General features: G+C 35.5%; 4 protein-coding genes and 1 long non-coding RNA gene across 6 annotated transcripts in view; 2 read left to right on the top strand and 3 right to left on the bottom strand.

The window, feature by feature from the left end:
- Positions 1 to 3,066: 3,066 nt before the first annotated feature.
- Positions 3,067 to 11,547, top strand: LOC137248103 (uncharacterized). Its single transcript, XM_067778981.1, has 4 exons — positions 3,067 to 3,122; positions 10,754 to 10,954; positions 11,012 to 11,168; positions 11,231 to 11,547. Exons 2-4 carry the CDS (start codon positions 10,781 to 10,783, stop codon positions 11,353 to 11,355), a joined length of 456 nt encoding a protein of 151 aa, XP_067635082.1. The 5' UTR covers positions 3,067 to 3,122; positions 10,754 to 10,780; the 3' UTR covers positions 11,356 to 11,547.
- Positions 5,450 to 6,503, bottom strand: LOC137248100 (transcription termination factor 4, mitochondrial-like). The gene is made up of 2 exons (XM_067778979.1): positions 6,384 to 6,503; positions 5,450 to 6,323 (listed from the first exon to the last, which is right to left on the bottom strand). The coding sequence occupies exons 1-2, from the start codon at positions 6,444 to 6,446 to the stop codon at positions 5,550 to 5,552; spliced, it is 837 nt and encodes a 278-aa protein (XP_067635080.1). The 5' UTR covers positions 6,447 to 6,503; the 3' UTR covers positions 5,450 to 5,549.
- Positions 7,989 to 9,179, top strand: LOC137248102 (uncharacterized). Its single transcript, XR_010952065.1, has 3 exons — positions 7,989 to 8,118; positions 8,182 to 8,359; positions 8,421 to 9,179. It is a non-coding gene; the product is annotated as an uncharacterized lncRNA (long non-coding RNA).
- Positions 8,892 to 10,480, bottom strand: LOC137248101 (putative nuclease HARBI1). The gene is made up of 4 exons (XM_067778980.1): positions 10,279 to 10,480; positions 9,786 to 10,227; positions 9,578 to 9,722; positions 8,892 to 9,518 (listed from the first exon to the last, which is right to left on the bottom strand). The coding sequence occupies exons 1-4, from the start codon at positions 10,398 to 10,400 to the stop codon at positions 9,454 to 9,456; spliced, it is 774 nt and encodes a 257-aa protein (XP_067635081.1). The 5' UTR covers positions 10,401 to 10,480; the 3' UTR covers positions 8,892 to 9,453.
- Positions 11,548 to 16,688: 5,141 nt separating the features above from the next.
- LOC137250097 (uncharacterized) overlaps positions 16,689 to 21,684 on the bottom strand; it is a 198,918-nt gene continuing 193,922 nt past the window's right edge. For both annotated transcript variants that reach the window (XM_067782385.1, XM_067782386.1), the window contains 3 exons: positions 19,336 to 19,638; positions 18,949 to 19,178; positions 16,689 to 16,939 (listed from right to left, as the gene is read on the bottom strand). In XM_067782385.1, coding sequence (XP_067638486.1) covers positions 16,773 to 16,939; positions 18,949 to 19,178; positions 19,336 to 19,448 — 510 coding nt within the window. In that variant the 5' untranslated portion in view covers positions 19,449 to 19,638 and the 3' untranslated portion in view covers positions 16,689 to 16,772. The remainder of the gene's footprint in view (positions 16,940 to 18,948; positions 19,179 to 19,335; positions 19,639 to 21,684) is intronic.

The following is a 21,684-nucleotide window of genomic DNA, read 5'->3' on the forward strand; positions in this document are numbered from 1 at the left end:
GAAAATCTGATTGTTTAAATTTGGCGGAAAATATGCTGAGCATATTGTAATGTTCGTTTCTAAATTTGTTGTTCTTGCAATCAACATATCTTGTCTTGTTTGAAACTTGATTTTTGCAAACTTTATTTCTTTCTTAAAGCCGATGGCTATCCCATCCGCCCTAGTTTTTTTAATTAACTTAAATCCAATTAATTTGTGGTTACATTCTAGAATGTCGTGCGAAAATATTTCCTGCAGATATACTATATCTATTTTATATTTTTGATTAAAGAAATCTAGGTGACTTTTGTTAGCTTTCAAGCTTTGAATATTATATAGAAGAAATTTTATTGAGGTCGTCATTGTCATGGTCTTGATTTGTATGCATTGTTAGCCTTTCACTAATGTTGCCCCGACACAAGTTATTCATCAATTGTACTAAAGGTTCGTTATTATCTATCTCAAATTTTTGTACGAGCAAGGTGAGCACCTTTTCAATTTCCGACACCCTTGACGAGTTAGGATTCCGGTAACAGGGTAATTCCTCCCTTTTGCTATTTTTTGGCTTATAGTTTCTTTGCTTTTTACAACTTTATTATAATGCCTAGGTGCCAATCGTCTGTTGATCACATTATCATTGTTAATACATCCGGTGCCCGCGTTTCTGAGTGGTGGAAAGCTCTCCTCATCAACCTCCAAGAGGCTGAATCGATTATTATTATTAATAATACTTTGGTATGATCTTATTGCTTCGACTCTGGCCAATTTTTTGATGGTCATTATTTCCAATACTTTTTTTCCGTTTCCCACTTCTCACAACTGTTACGGTTCAATGCACAATGCTCCCCACTACCACATAGCACGCATTTATTTGGCTCTTTGCATTCCACTAAACATCTTTCCTCTTTTCCACAGAGTATGCATATCTCCTTTGCTCTACGCCCCTGTCTAGTATATCCCAGTCTACCACATTTGTAGCACTGCCTAATTCTGGGTATGTAATGCGCTACCTTAAATTTTACACAATAAATTGTGACTTCTTCAGGGAGCTCATTGCCTACAAATAACCGTGTATGTTGGAATAAATTTTTCTTTGTCATCAGGGTCTCTTTTTGTTATCCTAGACACCCAGGAAACTACTAATTGAGCTAATATTTTCAAATAATCCTGGTCCGAGAAGCTGTGAGGTATGTTTCTCACGACCCCCACTGTTTCAGTGAATTTCTTCGAGATGAATGGTCTTAGATTGATTTTTCTTAGGGCACTATTGCCTATATACGCGTTTGCCTGTTTATACGACTCAAACGTTACCTTATATAAAGTTCTCTCAATTCCTTTAATTTCCTTGATTTCTGCAATCTTGAAACTTTTTATTTTTTCCAGTACAAACAAGCCGTTCTTCATTCTCTCGTTGTCAAATAAGTTACATTTTGAGGTGTCTATAAGTACATAGCAGTTACCACGATGGTACTCAGTGTATAGTTCGCTGTGTCTCTCCTGTTCCCACTCAGCATCTTTTCCAGTTTTCCCATTATTGGCACTGGTCTTACTCAGCTGCATTTGTCCTACCTTCTCCTGACTATCTACTTCAGCTGTCTCCATCAACTCTGTTGAGGAGCCACACTGGTTCGGTCCTTCATCCTTTTCTACATCAACGCTCTCATTATTATTGTATCTATTTGTAGTTGTTGTATCAGTTACGCTTGGCGCCACTGTACCATTTCCACTCGTATCTACTACACCATTTTTAACCTCATGCGCATTTAGTTATTCCGCTTATTTCTTTGTGTTCCTCAACCCACTTGTTCCAGACGCCTCCAGGTAGAACCAAGCCTTGTAGCGGAATTGTTGCACCGTTATGTTTGTCGGTTTTCCCCATTTTGTTTTTACTTCTTAGAACCTTGTCCAACTTTTTCCTGATTTTTTCATCTAATACCTCTTCAATTTCAGCTTTATCCTTCTTACTAGATCCTTTTCGATACCTAGTCGTTGTATTCCTATTTCTATAATCCAGAAATTCTAAGTCCAAGTCCGTATCCATGTCCGAATCCTTTTTTTCCACCGCCGGCGTCACCGCCGACGGCCCCGCATCCGCCATCTTTCTACCCCAGCAACAGTATTAAGCCTTACCAAACTCACCACGAAAAACCAAGTTTGACGTTAAAATAGCTTTTGATTAAAAAAAAAACTAACACCTGCAATGTTAAGGCACTTTAACACAGTATAAAAATACAACTTTTACACTTTTGCACACCAAATTTACAAAAATTTTTTTTTTTTTTTTAGCAAATCACGTACCACCTTGGTCGCAGAAGAAAAGATGTTTTATATTAGTGCTGCCAGTTCTCATAAAGTTGATCCGGATCGTTCCAATGACATTTGAGCCAGAGCCAGAGCTCGATAAACCAATGGAACGGCCCTTATGACTTAAAGTGCGCAGACTTAAGGCTCCATTACTGATACTTAGCATAGACTTGACTTGGCTTGCGAACTGTCACTTACAGTTCTGTTAAATTAACATTGCATGTTACTGATTACTCAAAACTTAACTTGACTTAGAAGTCTGTTGAATTTTTATTTTCTATGTAAGTTCTAAGTGACGTTTACATTTTGAGATGCCATTTGTTTGTTTCCATTTCATTTTGACATTTTGTCATACAAATTGACATTTATTTAGAAATAAATTTCAACGCTGATTATGATGCCAGATTTTATGCGCCAAGTGGAGTATAATCGTGGCTAAGTTGCCAAGTTTACGCCAAGTCAAGTCAAGTCTATGCTAAGTATCAGTAATGGAGCCTTTAGGGGCCCATTACCCAGCAAAAATCTAGTGACCAAAGATGGCGACCAACAACAAAATATCCCACATTGTTCCACAATTTTTAGTATGGCAGAATGAGATGGCCTAATTGAAATGCCCGATACATATATGCTTGCCTTTTCTTACATGCTATGTACCCTCAAATACGTCACAAAAATTTTCTGCGAATCCGCCATTTGTTATTTTCAGCTTGAAACGCAACAGCAGAGTAAAAAAAATTTATTTACAAATAATTTCGGATATAATAAAAATTAATTTAAATTAAGTGTTGTGTGCGCTACGGTATTTGCATTTATATTTTCCACAAAGGAACCAAAATCAAGTGAGTTTTAATGGATGTAGGTTATTGCATTTTTGGTAACATCTGCGTACAGTGAATAATTCAATTCGTGCATGCAATTTCTTTTGTGATTGTGGAAAAGATGTTGTGGAGAAAATGTTTCAATTTATGTTGTCTTTTAATGCATGTTTATTGGAAAGCCAAGAAAAAATAGTCGCTCAGCATCAGGTGGAGTAATGGTTTTTGTATATAAATGAACATTGCGAAAAATGTGACTATCGCTGCTTTGATGCAGGTGGTCGTTGCGAATATTTTTCCCTATGGTAATAGTCTAGCTGAGGGGTCGACTTCTAATACGCTACCAAAAATAACGAGAGGGGTGTCAGAAGACGCGTATTAATTAATCGAGAACAATAATCCGAAGGAGGAAAGTAAAAATTTTATCTCTGTCCGGAGATATTTGCAGTTGAAGTTGGTGATTTTCATGTGGTTGTTGTTGTGTTCGTGCCCACAAAAAAAACGGTCGTGGCATGGCGTAGCCCAGGGTTATTTTTTATAAGCGCGGCCGAAGGCCGCCAACGCAGAAAGGTGTTTTGCGCAAAAATACTATGGATTCCACCCCCTGTTACGGAGGTACCCGTGGGTCAATCAAGGTGGTGATTGCAATATTTCTAAGAATTCCAAAAAAGGAATTAAGTTTAAAGGAACTTTACCACCAAAAAGTCCCATCGTGATTTCGTCGACCACATTTCACATGTTGATCCTATCGACGGGGTAGTTTTAATCGATCCCGAAAAAAGATCGCAAGGTGTTTGGACAAGTACTTGTCGCTTTCAGATATGGACGTGAGGATTTGGACGTGCTTGGTCTGACATTTCGTAAAGACTTGTATTTAGCGCATGAGCAAATATATCTGCCACAACAAACTGAACGTTTGAAGTTCCTCCTTATTGTCCAGTTTCTGTGTCACTACAACCTGGCGATACGGGTAAATCTTGTGGCGTTGACTATGAGTTAAAAGCCTTTGTTGGTAAGTATAATTAACAGTAACCAATAGCTACATTGTAAAAAAAATAATGCACAAGTATATTAAAAAAAATACTATTTGGAGCCTGAGAATCAGATTCACTTGGGCAAATCATATGAGTGGTATTCGTGTAACATTTTCAGTTGTTTCCATTGTTTCAAATATATAATTTGTTCAAATCATAGGGTAATTCTTTACTTTAGCTCACAACTGCTAAAACTCGTGCAAAATTATTGGGAGGTGTGTCAAAAGACGTGCTTTGGGCCCAGGATAACAAATTAGAAAATTTTCATGTGGTTGTTGTAATTTTGATTATTTTGTTGAACCAACAAGAAAAGCTGGGTAAAAGTGTTTTGCGCAGATATAGTTTTGGTCTCCAGACCGGTGTTGGACTCACCCAGGAAAGGTGTTCTGCGCAAAATTACTTTGGATCCCACCCCCGGTTTCGGAACTCCCCAGGGCCATTTTTCGGTTTTGGAAATATCTTTTGACAGAAACTAATTATTTAATTTCCGCTTTCGGATTCGTGGTCCTGGGTTCATAACGCGTTTTTGACACCTCGCAATATTTTTGGACGAGTTTTAGCAGTTGTGAGCTAAAGTAAAGAATTACCATAGCTTCTCCAAACCCAATTGTCAACCTCACCTATCCGTGGCGAGTCCTGTTTCATTAACAGCAGAGGCTCTGCGACCCCGAACTCCTCATGGATCTAGGGGGTGGGATGGCCTAGAAGGTCGCATGTGGCCATAACAAATCGTTCCCGAGATGGTCGGGCCTGGTACCAGAACGTACCGGATCTGCATCCGGCAAAGGATCATCAACATCGATAACACTCCCCAAGGCCTTCGGGGAGTGTCCTTATCGCTACAACAACAACAATACATCTATTTGAGATCGTTAATTTCTTTTGTCAAATATCTTTATTACTCTGCTTTTGTTGTTGCTGTTGTTGTTGTTGCCTGCTAAATATTCATATTTATAACAGGATTGGCCTCGCGTAGGTGAGTTGCGGAAGCTTTGAATGGGTTGCCAGCGCAATTTATAGCTTCTCCAACCCAATTGTCAACCTCACCTACCCGTGGCGAACCACGTTTCTTTAGCATCCGAGGCATTGGCGACCCCAAGTTCCTCATAGACAGCAGAACGTGACCGAACAAAATTTATTAGACATAATACTAATATAGAGGTGTATAGGGTGTCAATGTAGGTCTACAAGTCTTTAAAATATAGAAAATAAGGTAATGGAACCAAAAACTCCATATTTACACGAAGCCTAAAATAAAGGGTCTCTATTATACCTACTTTTGGGCCGATAGTCAAATGTATGTACAATAATTATAAATGTGATTAATAAACCAAGCTATCCAATTTAAAAAATATATTCGCTCAAACCTCTTAAAATTTTAACTATAGACATAAAATAATGTTTAAATTTTTCGTATTCAGCCCAATTCTATACAAAAATTCCGTGCGAGTTTTTTTCCCTTCTCCCATTCCTCGTATTCAGACTCTTTAAATGCTTCAAATTCAACAAGTGTAACATAGCACACCTTAGTTGCAAATGCATTGTCCGATTTATTGGTTATTTGATATAAAAGTGGATTCTTAGTTGGCTCATCTGGATCTACTTTAAGTGGTCTTGGTTTGAATAGACCCAGTCTTTCAAGAAAGACATGGTGGCAACGTATCTCCTCTAATGGCTTAGATAACGCTTCTGATTTTATTATTTCAGGTATTTCCACACGCATTACCTCTTTCAAGTACGTCACCTTTTCTTCGACACGTCGCTCCGACTGTTCAAGTAAATCCGGACAATTCATTAACAATTTCCAAACATTTTTGCTAGTGCCAGCAAATGATTTCAAATAACCAATATGTTTACGTAAACGCATGTTTTCGTTCACATCTAAAAGTTCTGGATATTTTGTTAGCAGTAAAAACATGAGCTTCTCGGTGAATTGAAAGCTGCGCCAAAATTCCATTGCATCAACTAGACGTTGTGTCGGACGTGCAAACACCTCCGGATTACCGGTTGCAATGCGCAGGAAATTGCTCGTATTGAGACCGTGATTCATGAGTGTTTCATGTACATTACGCCATTGTGCCGGGGACATTCTAGCCAACAAAGGATTCACTCTCACAGCTTCGTCTATGTGCGCTTGATCCAATAGTGTTTCATCATCGAGCACTGTGCTCACCGTACTTGGTGTTGATAGCTGTTGGTAATGTATGAACTAAATTAAAAATATTCAGTAACTCGTTAATTTTAATCTTACTTGCTGTCTTCTGTGAAGCAACGGCACATATTTATTGGAATTTGTTGAAAATTTCCGCAACATTACGAAAGCAATAGGAACCTCGGTTCAAAACAAATAGAACAGCTGATTGCGGTGATGTGATGCCGTACTGTAAATGGCCTCGTCAAAATGGCTGCGTCACAATCGGCGCTTTCAGGAAACTTGTGTTGAGCAACAATGCAAAGAGGATAAATAAAATAAGAGCCACCAGTCTGATACGAGTGGCCAGGAACTCCCAGAAATCAAAAAATATATGCCGAATTTTTTCTAAGAGGGACATTTTTGAATTGTCTCGCATTTATTCCTACAGTGTAGGCACTTTATGCAACTGTTGTTTTTGGAAAGAGAATTAATTAGTTAATTAAATACAGGCGGAAAAATAAACGCAAGTACCCCACGAAAATGGTTAGAAGAGATTTTATGCACATCTCGCCCAAAAAAACCAGCGACTACCTCTTAGAAAACGTTGAGCATATGGCTGCGAGTAACGAGTGACGTCTCTTCATAATTTATCCTCTTTGCTTTGGCTTTTTACGTTTATCGCGTCAACTAAAGCTGCAGACATTGGTGCTTTATCGGTAACCATATCGGTAACCTTATAACAGCTGATTCGACCAACCTTATGAGAATCAATGCAATCAATTATTGGTGCCGCTAAGTTCGTAACCGTATCGTAGCCAACCAATTGGTTTTTGGTTTACCGTCGTAACAATAAACAGCTGATTACGTTAGGGATACGACTACATCATCGACGTAGCACAACACAGTGCGTCCTTTCACTTCTCCTTAAATACAACGAGTACCGTTTTGAATAATGCGGCTACTTCCTTAACCAACGAAGGAACATTCCCTACAACAAACGAAAATATAATGGCGATACTACAAACAATATTACAGAAGCATATCGAGAATTTAGATTGACTAACACCCCTATTATGAACTCATACGATACACGATAAACGCTTGCAATCTGTTAAAGCCTTCCGCGATTTACAACCAGATTGACTGAATTTTTGTATGTGTGCGTGTCGGGTATTTGACGCTTGCCCCGCGACTATCAAATAAAAAGCCATCAATCAACATTTGCATTGAGAAACCGTAGCGTTCGGACGTGAATATGTCGTCATCGGATGATGACTTTTTTTTACTTGCAACTACAGCAGTTTTATTAAATAATAAAAAAATTTATAAACATTTTATTAAATAATAATAAAAGCTTTACATTCCATAAAGCTGGTAAACATTGATAAATTTTAATATGAATTGCAGTTCTTCCGCGCACTTGTTCATTTTGAATGTCGACACAAATTAAATACAACACTGCGTTTTGTCAATCACACCCCGCGACTATCAAATAAGCTAGCGTCAAATGAAAAAATCAAAAATTTTTGATTTTCATCAACGTGTAGCCGACAACAAATACGTGTGTCACGAAGCCACCCGACTGCACTAACACACACAAAATTCAGTCAATCTGGTTGTAAATCGCGGAAGGCTTTTATGCCGTATTATGAAATAAATTCTAGCGTGTGAAACCCGATCGTTAGCGTTTATCGTTTATCGTGGTATTGCCATACGCTAACTATCGCATCAGCTGCTCAATTTTCTACGCTCGCTATCGTTGCTCAATTTTTACACGATAAGTTGCGAGTCATTTCAATAAAATTTTAATAAAAGGAAATACAAAATTAAAAAGAAAAAAAATTAAAAATATGTAAGTATTAAAGTAAGCAACCCGAGTTTTGAAAGGCAGTATAATCATATTGTGATTTTTCAGGCCGAGAGTTGTAAGCACAAAGCGTCAGCTAGAGCGACTTGTTTCTTTAATGGAGGAAAATACGGACCTCGCAAGAGGTTTATGCCCAAAGAATCTTTGCAAGTCACGTTGGGAGAGAATAGCAGATGAACTTAATTCAATAGGACCACCATTAAGATCTTCTGAATCATGGCAACGGGTAAGAATATTAGAAGTTGTGATCTTTCAACCGAATATAGTATTATGTGTTTAAAATGTAGGTATGGAATGACTTAAAATACAAAACAAAAAAAAAGAGCGCCCATAATCGTGCAGAATGTACTGCCACAGGAGGGGGAACAAACAACACCGCCAGTCTTTCAAATTTGGAGGAAACGGTAAACAGGCTAATGAGCTACCCAATTTATAACGATCCCCCAGGAGAAGAATTTGGTGCAGATGTCGACGAGAATTATGGCAACGAAAATGAGAAATTTTTCAGCGTGGAGATCCTCGATGATGAGGAGGTGCCTCATAAAAATGAAAAGTTACATGGCGAGGTGCCTCATATAACTCGGAGAGTGAGAAAAGACGAACAGATTGCACTACTGGAACGACAAACAGCTCAGCAAGCTGAGTTCCAAAGGGAGTATTTAAATACTTTTAGGGAAATAGCCGACCGTTTAGCCAATATAGAAAATATCTAAACAAAATGTCACCATATAAAAAAAGAAAAGTTGGCCCTCAAAAAAGAAAAGCTATACTTATATAAGAGGCAACTGGAAAAACTATGTATGTGCGATAAGCACAGAAAGAAACATTAGTAAATATTATGTGATGATTAGGATTAAATTTAATTTGGAATTTATTTTTTTTTACCTAGTATTAAGTTTTTTACATTTCTCGCAATGAATGTGATACTAATTTTGTACCTTATAAATTAAAACATATACCTTATAAATGAAAACAAGTACCTTTTAAATGAAAATGATTTATTTCTTCAAGCTAAAATAAAAAGATGAATTTTAACGTAAGCACAATACCACACTTCTTCTTATTTGTTCCGCTGCTTGTCGTGAGGTAGTACCATCATTGTTGACACCATCTTCCAGAACTTCCGAATCTTCATTTTGATTTATTTCAGCTTCCACATCATCATAGGGTACATTATAATGGTTGCAGATAAAGTGGCTTTTGGTGGAGTGTAGTGAAGGGCTCTAGCACTTAGCAAACATCTAAATCTGCTCTTAAAAACCCCAATGGTTCTTTCAATCATGTTTCTAGCCTTTAAATGTCGCTTATTATACATGCTCTCTAGGGTACCTTCGTCGGCATTTCTGTAAGGAACAAATAAGGAGTCAAGGCGTAACCGGCATCACCTTAATAAAACGTATGGTTAAAGTAACATATTGGACCTATTTTTGAAATATATAAATACCTAACAACCAAGTGTTAGCTTCACCACGATCATACATTGCTTCCAACTGTGGCTTTAGCGCTGACATTTGAAAAACCATGGAGTCATGTGTGGCCCCTGGGTGCTTGGCATTGACATATTTAATATTCATTAAAACATCGCACATCTGAAATGTATGCAAAATTAGTTTTAAAAATTTTTATATACAATTTTTCTTTTTCATACTCACTATCATTGCATTTATACTGAAGTATCCCTTCCGACAGTAATAAAGATGTTGCAAACCTTTCTCCGGTGCCACAATCTTGACGTGTGTACCATCAATGCATCCGATTACGCCTGGAATCCCGCTTGTACTAAAAAAATTTCTTTTAGCTCTCCTTTTTTCTTCCTCTGTATACCTCGATTTGATCCATTTACTGCAGAGTGCTCTTTGTAAGGCATTTAGTGTTTCCGTCAACACTATTGAAACTGTTGGTTGAGCTAATCCAACTAAAGCCTCATTTCCAACACTCTGTTGATATGATCCCTGGGCAAGAAACCTTAATGTGGCACAAACTTTCAAAATATTTGGGATCGATGTCCTATTTTTTCGGGCGCGAAAACTGCCTTCCACTTCTGTTAAGACATACATGAAAGCTTCTTTTGAAAGACGGAAATTACTCTGAAAGCTAGTTTTTTTTATTAAACTTTTTTTTACTTTAAATATGTCAAGTACTTACAGCGTAGAGTTCATTTCAAGAGGATTGGAAGCATCTCTCAATTTTCTTCTTTCTATGGCCTCTATCCGACTTTCGTCAATTTCTTCATTTATGTAAAAGGCAACAGAGGTTGCAGAAAACATTTTTTATTAAATATTTTAAAAACTTTTGCCAATTTACGTAAAGACAATTCAATTTGGTTATTTTTGTTTTTTTTGCTATCTGTTTCGTATAAATTCACAAAAATTTGTAAGCAAAACTCTGCTGTCATTCACAATAGCACATCTATCGGGCGTGTGGAAATCGCAATATGAAAGCTGATTTTTTACGATACGCTAGCAAGCGTTTATCGTCTATCGTATGAAAATTCATAATAGGGGTGTAAGATTGTCGAAAAGGTGCATAGTGAAATATTGAACTGTTATTTGTGAAACCCTAGTAATTGTAGCCGCAATACCTTGATTCTCTTTAATTATTATTTATGCTATAATTTCAGCTTCCAGAATTGGCTCAACATAAAGTTATGCGTGACTCAAAAGTTCTGATTAAGAAAACGCACAAAATAGTATGCCGTATCAGCGGAGAAACGGAAAATGATACTCACACCGAGCTCTCTATCGTTATGCCACTAACATCGTTGGATTCAGTTTATGACATTGAGAAAAAGTTGGACTCAGATGATTATCAAGAATCAATGGTATTTTTGAATATTTTTAATTGTATTTCATAACTTAATTTGGTGGTTTTCATTTAGAAATCATATATCTTTATGCTGAAAGATGCATCATCAGACATTATTGGAGTAATGAGAAAACTTTTCTCTGACAATGTTCTCTTCAATTTTAACTGGGACGGAGTACATGGCAAACGATCTTTATCTAAACTGAAACTCGTGAACAGCGTACTTTTTGGTAGTGTAATTTAAATTGTTTTAAAATGTCATTATTTTCATTGTCCATTCCTATTAATTTAGACGTTTTCAAACTGCAATGCAGGATCGACTTCGAAGACAGCATGAGACGGTGTTTAACGCTGAGCCACAACCGGCATAAACAAAGGCGGTATCTGACCAATAAATCCAGCTCTGCAACAGCATAAACCTACATACAACAAACGAACAAGATACACTGAAATAATCTTGATTAAAAACTATATAAGAACCTAATAATTCTAAGTTTTTTCCTACGTTCCTATTCTAAGGTTTTTATGCCTAATTAAAATAATATTCAACAATTGCACAAAGTTTGCAAAGAATTTTAAAGCAATTTAATTGCAACGAATTTGTCAATAATTTTTAACCAAAAATGTATAAACTAGATGTATAAGAAATAAGTATTTTGAATATAAATATTTGTGATGAACTTAACTGAAATAATTCTAAGTTTTTTCGTACGTTACTAATCTAATCTTTTTATGCTCTAATTAAAATAATATTCAACAATCGCACAAAGTTTGCAAAGATTTTTAAAGCAATTTAAATGCAACGAATTTGTCAATAATTTTTAACCAAAATTTATAAAATAGATGTATAACAAAAAAATATTTTGAATATAAATAATTGCTGATGAATTTAACTGACAGTACCAATACCATCAATTAAATAGTCCTTATAAATATTGTAATCACATAATTCAAAACAAAAAATTACTATGAGTACCTACGTTTATTATTGCAAAATCACGAAGAAAGAAAATTGCATGAAGTACATTCAATCTAAAATTATTCCACTGAATGCATATATCGCATTTTAAACTAAAAAATGTGAAAACTTAAAAAAATTTCAGATCGGTAGTTAAGTGTAAATCGATCCATGAAAGCATCGTGAAATAACTTTTTTTGGTAGTTAACGTTATCGTTTAGCCTGGTTTTGTTACGAATTTTGTTATTTTCGTGGTATAAATCAACATTCAACACAAAGTTACTCTGATTACGAGTTGAAATACTTTAAGGGTTAGGTTGCGATATGTAAAATTACATATTTTTGTACACAGTTCTAAAATGTAAAGGAAAAAAATGTATATTTGTGTATTAATTAAATTATTCAAAAGATATTGTTATATTAATGATATAGAGAAGCGCCAACACGAATGCAAGTGGTTTCAAACCACTGGTAGGCAATTCACCACCTTAACTGTCAGAAAAAATTTTAAATTGTTTATTTTATATAAAAAAGATTTGAAAGTTGCAATTGAAGTTCTGAAAGCTCAGGAATTTCAATTTAAGTTCAAAAAATTACAATTGAAGTTCACAATTTTCAATAGAAGTTCAGTAAATTATAATTGAAGCTCACGAATTTCAACTGCAGTTCAGCAAATTACAACTGAAGTTCAGAAAATTACAATTTAAGTTCAAATATAATTTTCTGAACTACAAACAGAAAATCTGAACTACAATTTTAATTTTCTGAACTACAAATAGAAATTCTGAGCTTGAATTTAAATTTTCTGAACTTGAATTGAAATTTTTGAACTTAAATTGTAACTTTCGAACCTCAATTGCAGCTTTCTGAACTAAAATAAAAAAGGTATAACATTAAAATTGGCGAATTACAAGTCAACTTACTCAAATTGTGAATTGCCTACTCGCGATTTGATGGTTTATTGCAACCAATAGTTCTGTTAGTTCTTCTCTTTTGTTTTCTATATCATTAATTTATTTAAGTTTCCCTTAACTTTGTTTGCATACAATCGCATACAATAAAATTTGTATTTATGGGTCACCAACAAGACTGAAAAACTATTCCTTCCTTATAGTTAATAATTTACAACTATTATAAATAATGTAATATATTATAAAAATGTTGAATAAAAGAAATGTTAATGGATTTGAATTAAAGAAATGTTTTATTTATATAGCAGTATAATCCAAGTAAAAAAACGATCATAATACTAGTCAAAAGACGGTCATATTAACGTAAAAATACTGTAAAAATACTCGTCAAGTTACCTTAAAATATGACTGCCATAACGTGAATGTAAGAACAGTACAGCACTGTAGTTTGTTTACATTTCCATAACCTAAAACCGTATATGTATGAGCAGTATGGACAATCACATAAATAGGTACGACGGAATGGACTGGTCACGAAAGTTACCGCTGACCTGTACAAATGCTACTTAACGATTTACGTGTTCCAACGACACAGCTTTTAGTAATTTTCCTAAGCAAATTACGGGCACATTTTTGCTGGGTACTGATACCCTACAAGAAACGCTGATAGTTTTACTACTACACTCACACTTGTAATTGACAATGCTGATCCTGCGATGACGTAAACATTGATACTCAAATTTATGTATGTTCCTTTGTTCGCTCACGCATGTCCGCATGTTCCCAACGACAGCCTATAATCATGAAAAAGGACTCAAACTGGGAAAGCTTCGGACACCTGGTACAGAACAAAAGAACATACAGCAGATACCATTATGCATGTGAGACAGATACATAATTCTCAACGGAATTTTATGTATGCGAGAACAGTTTATCCGATTTAATCATGTTGTCACTACTGACTGTCATATGACAATCAAATGATTATCACGGTTGTTTTGTTATTTTTTAAATTCCGCCATTTTCAACCGACGAAAACTATATAAAAAATAAGTTTAAAAAATGAAATAGAGAGCATTTCAAAGCTCCATGCTAAAAGAAAAAAATCGAAAATAATATTAAAAAATACCAAAAGCTGTCGGAATTTATGGGGCGCACTCAAAAAATTAATACGCGAAAAATAATAGTGGTTGGTGGTGATTCTTTTTTAAATGTGTTTCCGCATGAGGAAAGCGCTCTTCTGTTGTTTTGGTATTTTCTGAATTTAAATTGAACATTCGGAACTCGAATTCTTATAAAACTATTTATTTTAAACAAATAAAAAACACGTATGCTTTTATCACGTACAAAATTAAAAACGTGATGAAATAAAGTAAATAAAAAGCAAAAATTAAAAATCAATTAGTGGCATATCTAGATAATTACCAAATTATTATACCTGAACAATCTGGGTTTAGGAAGAGCCAGTCTTGTGAAACAGCACTGAATATGGTTATTGCGGAATGTAAAGAGGGTATAACTGACAAGAAAGTTGTGATCTCAGTCTTTTTAGACTTAAAACATGCTTTTGAAACTGTGGATAGAGAGGAACTACTGAATGTTATGTTTAATAATGTGATAAGAGGAAAAGCCTTGGAATGGTTCAGAAGCTATTTGAGTAATAGAAAGCAGAAGACGATAATTGGAAGTGCAGTTTCATCGGTTGCTGAAGTAAATATTGGGCTACCGCAAGGTTCAGTATTAGCACCGCTATTGCTTCCAATATATATTAACGATATTAAAAAATGCTTGAAAAATTGCAATATTCTACTATTTGCGGATGATGCATTGATAACCATTAGTGAAAGAAATTCGGGATTTGCGGTATCGAAAATGCAATAGGCTATTCATGCTGAGCCAGCATTTTGCATTTTCCTCGCATTTTAGCATTTAGCTAAAATGCAACATTTATTTTTGCATTTTCCATATAAATTTATCCACCAAAAAGCAACTAAATGCAATATTTTTCTAGCATAAGCATTCTAAATGCTAAATTCAACCCTGTTATCTTCGAAAATAATTATGATTCGAATGGCAATGCTGGTTAACGTTTTTGACGTTTCCTCATATTTTCTGAAATTCTTCGACGTTTAAGAAATTGTCATATTAATTTTGCAAAATTTCACGCGATCGGTATTGAATTTTCATTTTCAACTGTTTGTATTTAAGACGCCTCGAACTCTGAGTTTACTAATCATGAAACGACAAAGAAGCCTGTGGACTGCAGATGCAGAGGAGGTTTTTATTATGTTGTGGGCAAACAAATTGGATGATTTAAGGGGACAGAGAAAAAACAGCCATGTGTATCAAGAGATGGCAGCAGAAATGCAAATGCAGGGCTACGATGTAGACTCCACATCTGTGAAAACTAAAATTGACAATTTGACATCGAAATACAGGTATGGGTTTAAAAAAAATTTACTTAAATTTATATTTTTACTTTTTTATTCTCTTTTTTTAATAGAAAGGTTAAGTCTGCTATGGGAAGCACTGGTGGCTCGCCGGCTTCGTGGCATTTGTATGAGCAAGTGCACCGTATAATTGGTGGCCTTGTTCTTAATAATGTGGATAAATTAGCTGAGGAAAGCTTCAAAAGTAAGTGCATAGGTGTGTACCAGAGTTGTAAACGAATTCAATGCAGTAATAAAAATAGTAATAATGTAACTATCTACAGATATAAAAAGAAGTGTACATTTTGATTGTCACTCCATAACTCGAGAACGGATAGAAAGATTGCCATGAAATTTTTAGGAAAGATACATGAAGGAGAGGTGATGGTTAGTTGATTTTGAAATCCCAAATCGGTATAGCCATTCTTGAATTATGATTTTTTTAGCAAAAATTCAAATATGTATATATAAAAGAAAGTGGTGTTAGTTACACTACGCATAACTCAAGAACGGATGAACCGATTTGGCTGAAAATTGGTGGAGAGGTAGCTTAGAACCAGGGAATGGACATAGTATACTTTTTATCCCGTTCTGGCTAGGGTCTTGAGATCAAAACGTGGACCTGCGTAATCCTGGGATGTGTTTGTACAATATGGGTATCAAATGGAAGCTGTTTATGAGTACTTTGATACTGGGTATTTTCGCACCCCTGGATCACTAGGGTCTCGAGATATAGGCCAAAACGTGGACTCGGGCACCCCTAGAATGTGTTTATACGATATGGATATCAAATAAAAGCTGTTGATGAGAGCTTTAGTACAGGGGAGTTTTCATACCTATTGGTGACTAGGGTCTCGAGATATAGGCCAAAACGTGGACTTGGGCACCCCTAGAATGTGTTTATATAATATGGATATCAAATGAAAGCTGCTGATGAGAGCTTTAGTACAGGGGAGTTTTCATACCTATTGGTGACTAGGGTCTCGAGATATAGGCAAAAACGTGGACCCGGATACCCCGAGACAATGTTTATACAATATGGATAGCTGCTGATGAGTGTTTTACTGCAGGGTCGTTTTCATACCTATTGGTGAATAGGGTTTAGAGATATAGGCAGAAACGTGGATAAGGGTAACACTAGGATGTGTTTTTAAATTATGGATATCAAATTGAAGCTGTTGATGTGTGCTTTAGTACAGAGTAAGTTTTATGCCGCTGGCTTACTAGGGTCTTGAGATGAAATAGGGATAGATGAACCGAAAAAGACGGAGGGAGGAGTGAATAAAAGGATTAAGAAAAATATAAGAGGGGGAGGCAGAGTTAGACGGAAAACGCTTATTAATATGTATGCAGATAGACCAAATTTAGGGCAGCACAACGTCTGCCGGGTCTGCTAGTTATATTATAATAATAGTAATAAGAATAATAATAATACTATTATTAGTAATGCTGAAAAGAAAGCAAGTATTGCATTCCTTAACAACTGTGGTATGTACTTATGAAGTTTATTTACATCAAGTAACTTAAAGTAAGAGTTCAACTAATATCCAAATATTTATTTTCAGTTCGAAAGTCACCATCGGATACCCATGATTCGCCGCCGACGGCATCTTCACCCCAATTGTCGCGATCTTCATCGCCATTACCATCGCCACTACCATCATCATTACCATCAGCTACTTCTTCCAGGTCGTCGGAAAAGTCTGCAAAGAAAAAACAATTAGAGCGATTGGCCAATGTGTGCGAGGACATGCAGAATAACTTTTCGAAAAGCATGGAACAATTTTCTAAGTCCAACGAAGAACTTGTTGAATTAGAAAGGGCGAAACTTATTGCAATGCAAAGCCTCCAAGAAGATACAAAGAGATTGACTGATGGAGTTTTAGATTTTTTAAATAGATCCTAGGTATTATATATCGATGCATGGTATCTCAGCAAAACATTGAAGAACGAACTTGCTCCTATTTTTTTCCAAACCAAAAATGCCTTATTCCAGAACTTATTTGAATAGACTTTTTTCAAAACCGAATTTTGAGATAGAACGGTCTTTTGACAAATTCAAAAACGGCGTTTTTGAAAAAAGTTGTAAACAAAATTTTGAGATGAGCAAGTTCTTTCCTCAATAAATCTGCAAGTATTCCAACTTTTGACTAATTTTGTCAAAAAATATGATTACAAACTATATTTTAAAAATGTTTGCGAAACTCGTGAAAATTCGCTAAATTTTCAGCAATATTTTCTACTTTTTTCTCAGAATTTTTTGGAGTATGCAGTTTTGTAAAAAATTTTGCTAATTTTTTCAAACTTTTTTTTTTCAATTTTATTTGGAAGAAAACCATTGCCTCATTCCATTTCTAGACACCTGGTCCGCACGGGATATGATTTTTGATTTCGATGAAATTTTAATATGTTGTTCTTTGGTCAAAATGATGAAACACGTGTTATTTTTACCTCAAAAAATTTTTGTCGGATTTAACGGCAATTGAATTCCACAAAATGCCATCGGTATTTTATTCACCTATATTTTCAACTGTCAATAACTTTGTCAAAAATTAACCGATTCTCATGATTTTTTCTGTGAAATGTTCGCTATTACATATATATAATTTTATATAACTTTATAAACAATAGCATATAGTTTAAAAAAAAAATTTTGTTTAGTATTTAGTATAATTTTATGACTTTTTTCAAAAATTTATTTCTCAAAAAAGGTTATTTTTTTTTGTTTAAACTTTTTCTTATTGAGTAAACAGTTCATATTTCAATTTTGATAAATGTCTATTACCCAAAACTTATTGTTTTCGAGATATGAATTTTTGAATATTAAACATTTTTTCCCTTTGATGTAATGCATTGCAGCATACAATAACTTTGTCAAAAATTAACCGATTCTCATGATTTTTTCTTTGAAATAATCGTTATGATTTCTAATTTTATATAAGTTTATAAACAATGGCATATAGTTAAAAAAAATTATTTTTTTAGTATTTAGTAAAAAATTTTGTAATTCTGAAAAATAATAACAAATGAATGTTTTCAATAATAAATGTGATATTTTAAATAATTTTAAGCATTTGGCATTGATCGCCTTGTATGCTGATATGTAATGCATCAATATATGGCGAAAAAAAGTTTAATACTCGAAAATTCATATTTCAAAAACAACGGGTTTTAGCTAATGTATAATTACCTGTGTTGAAATATAAACTGCTCACTAGATATAGAAAAACTTTAAACAAAAAACAATAATTGTTTCTTTGAAATATTAATTTTTGAAAAAAAGTCATAAATTTTTACTAAATACTAAAAAAATATTTTTTTTAACTATATGCCATTGTTTATAAATCCATATAAAATTAAATATACTAGCGAACATTTCACAGAAAAAATCATGAGAATCGGTTAATTTTTGACAAAGTTATTGACAGTTGAATATATAGGTGAATAAAATACCGATTGCATTTTGTGGAATTCAATTGCCGTTAAATCCGAAAAAGATTTTTTGAGGTAAAAAAACACGTGTTTCATCATTTTGACCAAAGAACAACATATTAAAATTTCATCGAAATCAAAAATCATGTCCTGCGCGGACCGGGTGTCTTGAAATGGAATGAGCCCATTTAAAATTGTGTACCTATTGATTTGACCATGAGTGTAAGTAGTTTTAAAAACAACACATTTTTTGAAATAAAATTCAATAGCATCAACTCACCGAAATATAGACTAAAGGCATTTCTTATTAATTCAGCTTCAGCTAAGTTTTGATGTAGATTTCTGGAATGGGGTTGTCTTCTTTGCTCGTTTGTATTTTGCTCGGTAAGCCAAGAAAGGCTTAAAGGATGATTTTCGGCTATTAAAAAATTGTACAGCACACAGCAGGATTTTATAATTGAATTGGCATTGTCTATTCGGTTGTCAATGCCCTTTCCAATCCGACGAAACCTGTAATTGACAATATTATAAAACTGCATTATTTTTTTAATATGTACAATTTTTGGTTTTTTGATTAGCTTCAACGGCCTCCTTACTGTAGTTTAGCTTAGTAGGACGATAACTTTTTTGGTATTAAAAACGGAAACTTCTTTATTTGTTTAATTACCTTGCCTTGTAGTGTCCAAAAGCATTTTCTACAACTCTTCGGGATCTGGCATGCTGGTAATTGAATGCCTTTTGTGGCGATGTTTTTTCCAGGCTAAATGAATAAGGCTTCATTAGATATTTCGAAAACCGAAAGGCCGAATCTCCCAAAATAACTATTGGTACATCATAGTTTCCCAAATTAGTGGTGTTTGAGCTTAGATGGGGACAGCTCTCCAGCTCTCTTTTTAAGTTCGACCTTTCAAATATTTGGGAGTCATTGCATCTTCCTGGGCTACCCACGTTTATGTACAAAAATCTATATCTTAAAAAGAAAATAAAATTGTTTACATACTTATATTTATGAGAATACTAGCCTTTACCAACGGCCCCGTCCGCAAGGAGAAAATGAAAAATATAGGCTATTCACGTTAGCCTGCTTATCAAGTTATCTGTTTAAAAATTTTGTTCTGTCTAATGCATTTTATTTTTGTAATTGAGTAAAAAAAAAATAACTAAATGAGCTGGTAATCTGATAGGATCCCCAAATGATGCGGAAATTAGTCCAAAACATGTTCCGAAATTACCCTGACGGGATCCCGGACGAGTCCCGAAAACCATCCAGAAATGATGCCGGAAGGGTTCCAAATAAACCCGAAATAGTCTAGAGGAAGGCACGAAGTGACCCCTTCGGGATCCCGGACGGATTCCGAAACCATCCAGAAATGATCCCTGAAGGATCCCCAAATTATACCAAAATAATACCGGACGGATCTCAGAAACCATCCAGATATGATCCGTAGAGTCCCCAAATGATCTCGAAATGACCCCGAAAGGATCCCCAAATGATCCCGGACTAGTCTCCGAATCACCCCGACGGGATCACAGACGGATCCCGAACCCCACCAAGAAACGATGCCATAAAACTCCCCAAATCATCCCGAAAATGTCAAGAAATTACATTAACGGGATTCCGAAAGCTATCCAGAAAAGATCCCAGAAGGGTCCCCAAATGATCCCGAAATAGCCCCGAAATTCCCCGACGGGATCCCGAAAACCATCCAGAAATTATCCCCAAATGATCACGAAAGAGTCCCGAAATTGCCTCGACGGTATCACAGACGGATCCCGAAAGCCATCCAGAAACTATGCCGGAAGGGTCCCGATTTTACCCCTACGGTATCATAGATGGATGCCGAAAACCGTCTAGTAATGATCCCTTAAGGGGCCCCAAATGATCCCAAAATAGTCCAGAAAAAGTCACAAAATGACCCCGACGGGATCCCGGACGGATCCCGAAAACTATACAGAAATGATCCCGGAAGAGTCCTAAAATGATCCCGAAACATTCCCGAAATGACAACGACGGGATCCCGACGTATCACAAAAACCATCCAGAAATGATCACGGAAGGGTCTCGATATGACCCTGACGGGATTACAAATAAGGTTAAGCTAATTATAAAGGCATGTTGATAAGCCATCAGGCGCGTTGAAGCGAATGAAGAGTTGAAAACAAACATACAGATAAAGCTAATAAAAGCGTGGTAATAAGAACAATTGAAGGAGGGAGGAAGGCGGGAGGAGACGGAGAGCACCACCGATCGTTTTTCCAAAATTGTTTAGATCTCGATCTGTGGGAGCCAGATACCAAAAATTATCATTTTAGGAGAAAATTTACGTTGAGTTATAAAGAAGTTTATAGATGTTGTAGCAGAGGGGAGAGGGGGAGAGATGGAGGGTATCACTGCTCACTTTGTAAGCCCTAGACTTATTTGACCCATTGAGTTTGGAATATTGGTGAAGGTCAGTATACGTAAAGTTATAATGTGTAAAAATTTTTAAAAAGTAATTATTCGAAGGGGTCGTGGGACCCCCGCCCCCCTTTCCATGTTCGAAAAACATTTCGCCAGTAGACTATTTTATCTGTCCCAAATTTCATCAAAATCCGTGTGGCCGTTCTGGCGTGATTCAGTCACAAAGACGAAAAAATATAATAATTAAATTGTAACTGTTCCTAGGGGCGGGGACCTCCCACATTTTCAAATAGACTATTGGCTATATGTGTGCCAAATTTTATTCAAATCCGTCGAGCCGTTCTTGCGTGATTGAGACACAAAGACAAACGTCTGGACACACAAACATCCAAACTTTCCCCTTTATAATACATATTAAATTAGATATGTTAAGGAAAACACAACTCTGTTCTGTGTACCCTGCGTCAACAAGAGCTAACAAAAATGTGGAATATCATCCTTTGTAATTCATGTAGTCCACGGCTTCTTCTTGCTTAGGGTGAATTTCTATGTGACATCCATCTGAAATGTGCATACACTCATGTTTATACTATGTATAACATCAAACCTTGAGGT

This window comes from Eurosta solidaginis, chromosome 4 (assembly GCF_040869045.1).
Source record: "Eurosta solidaginis isolate ZX-2024a chromosome 4, ASM4086904v1, whole genome shotgun sequence".
In the NCBI taxonomy this organism is placed as follows: domain Eukaryota; kingdom Metazoa; phylum Arthropoda; class Insecta; order Diptera; family Tephritidae; genus Eurosta; species Eurosta solidaginis.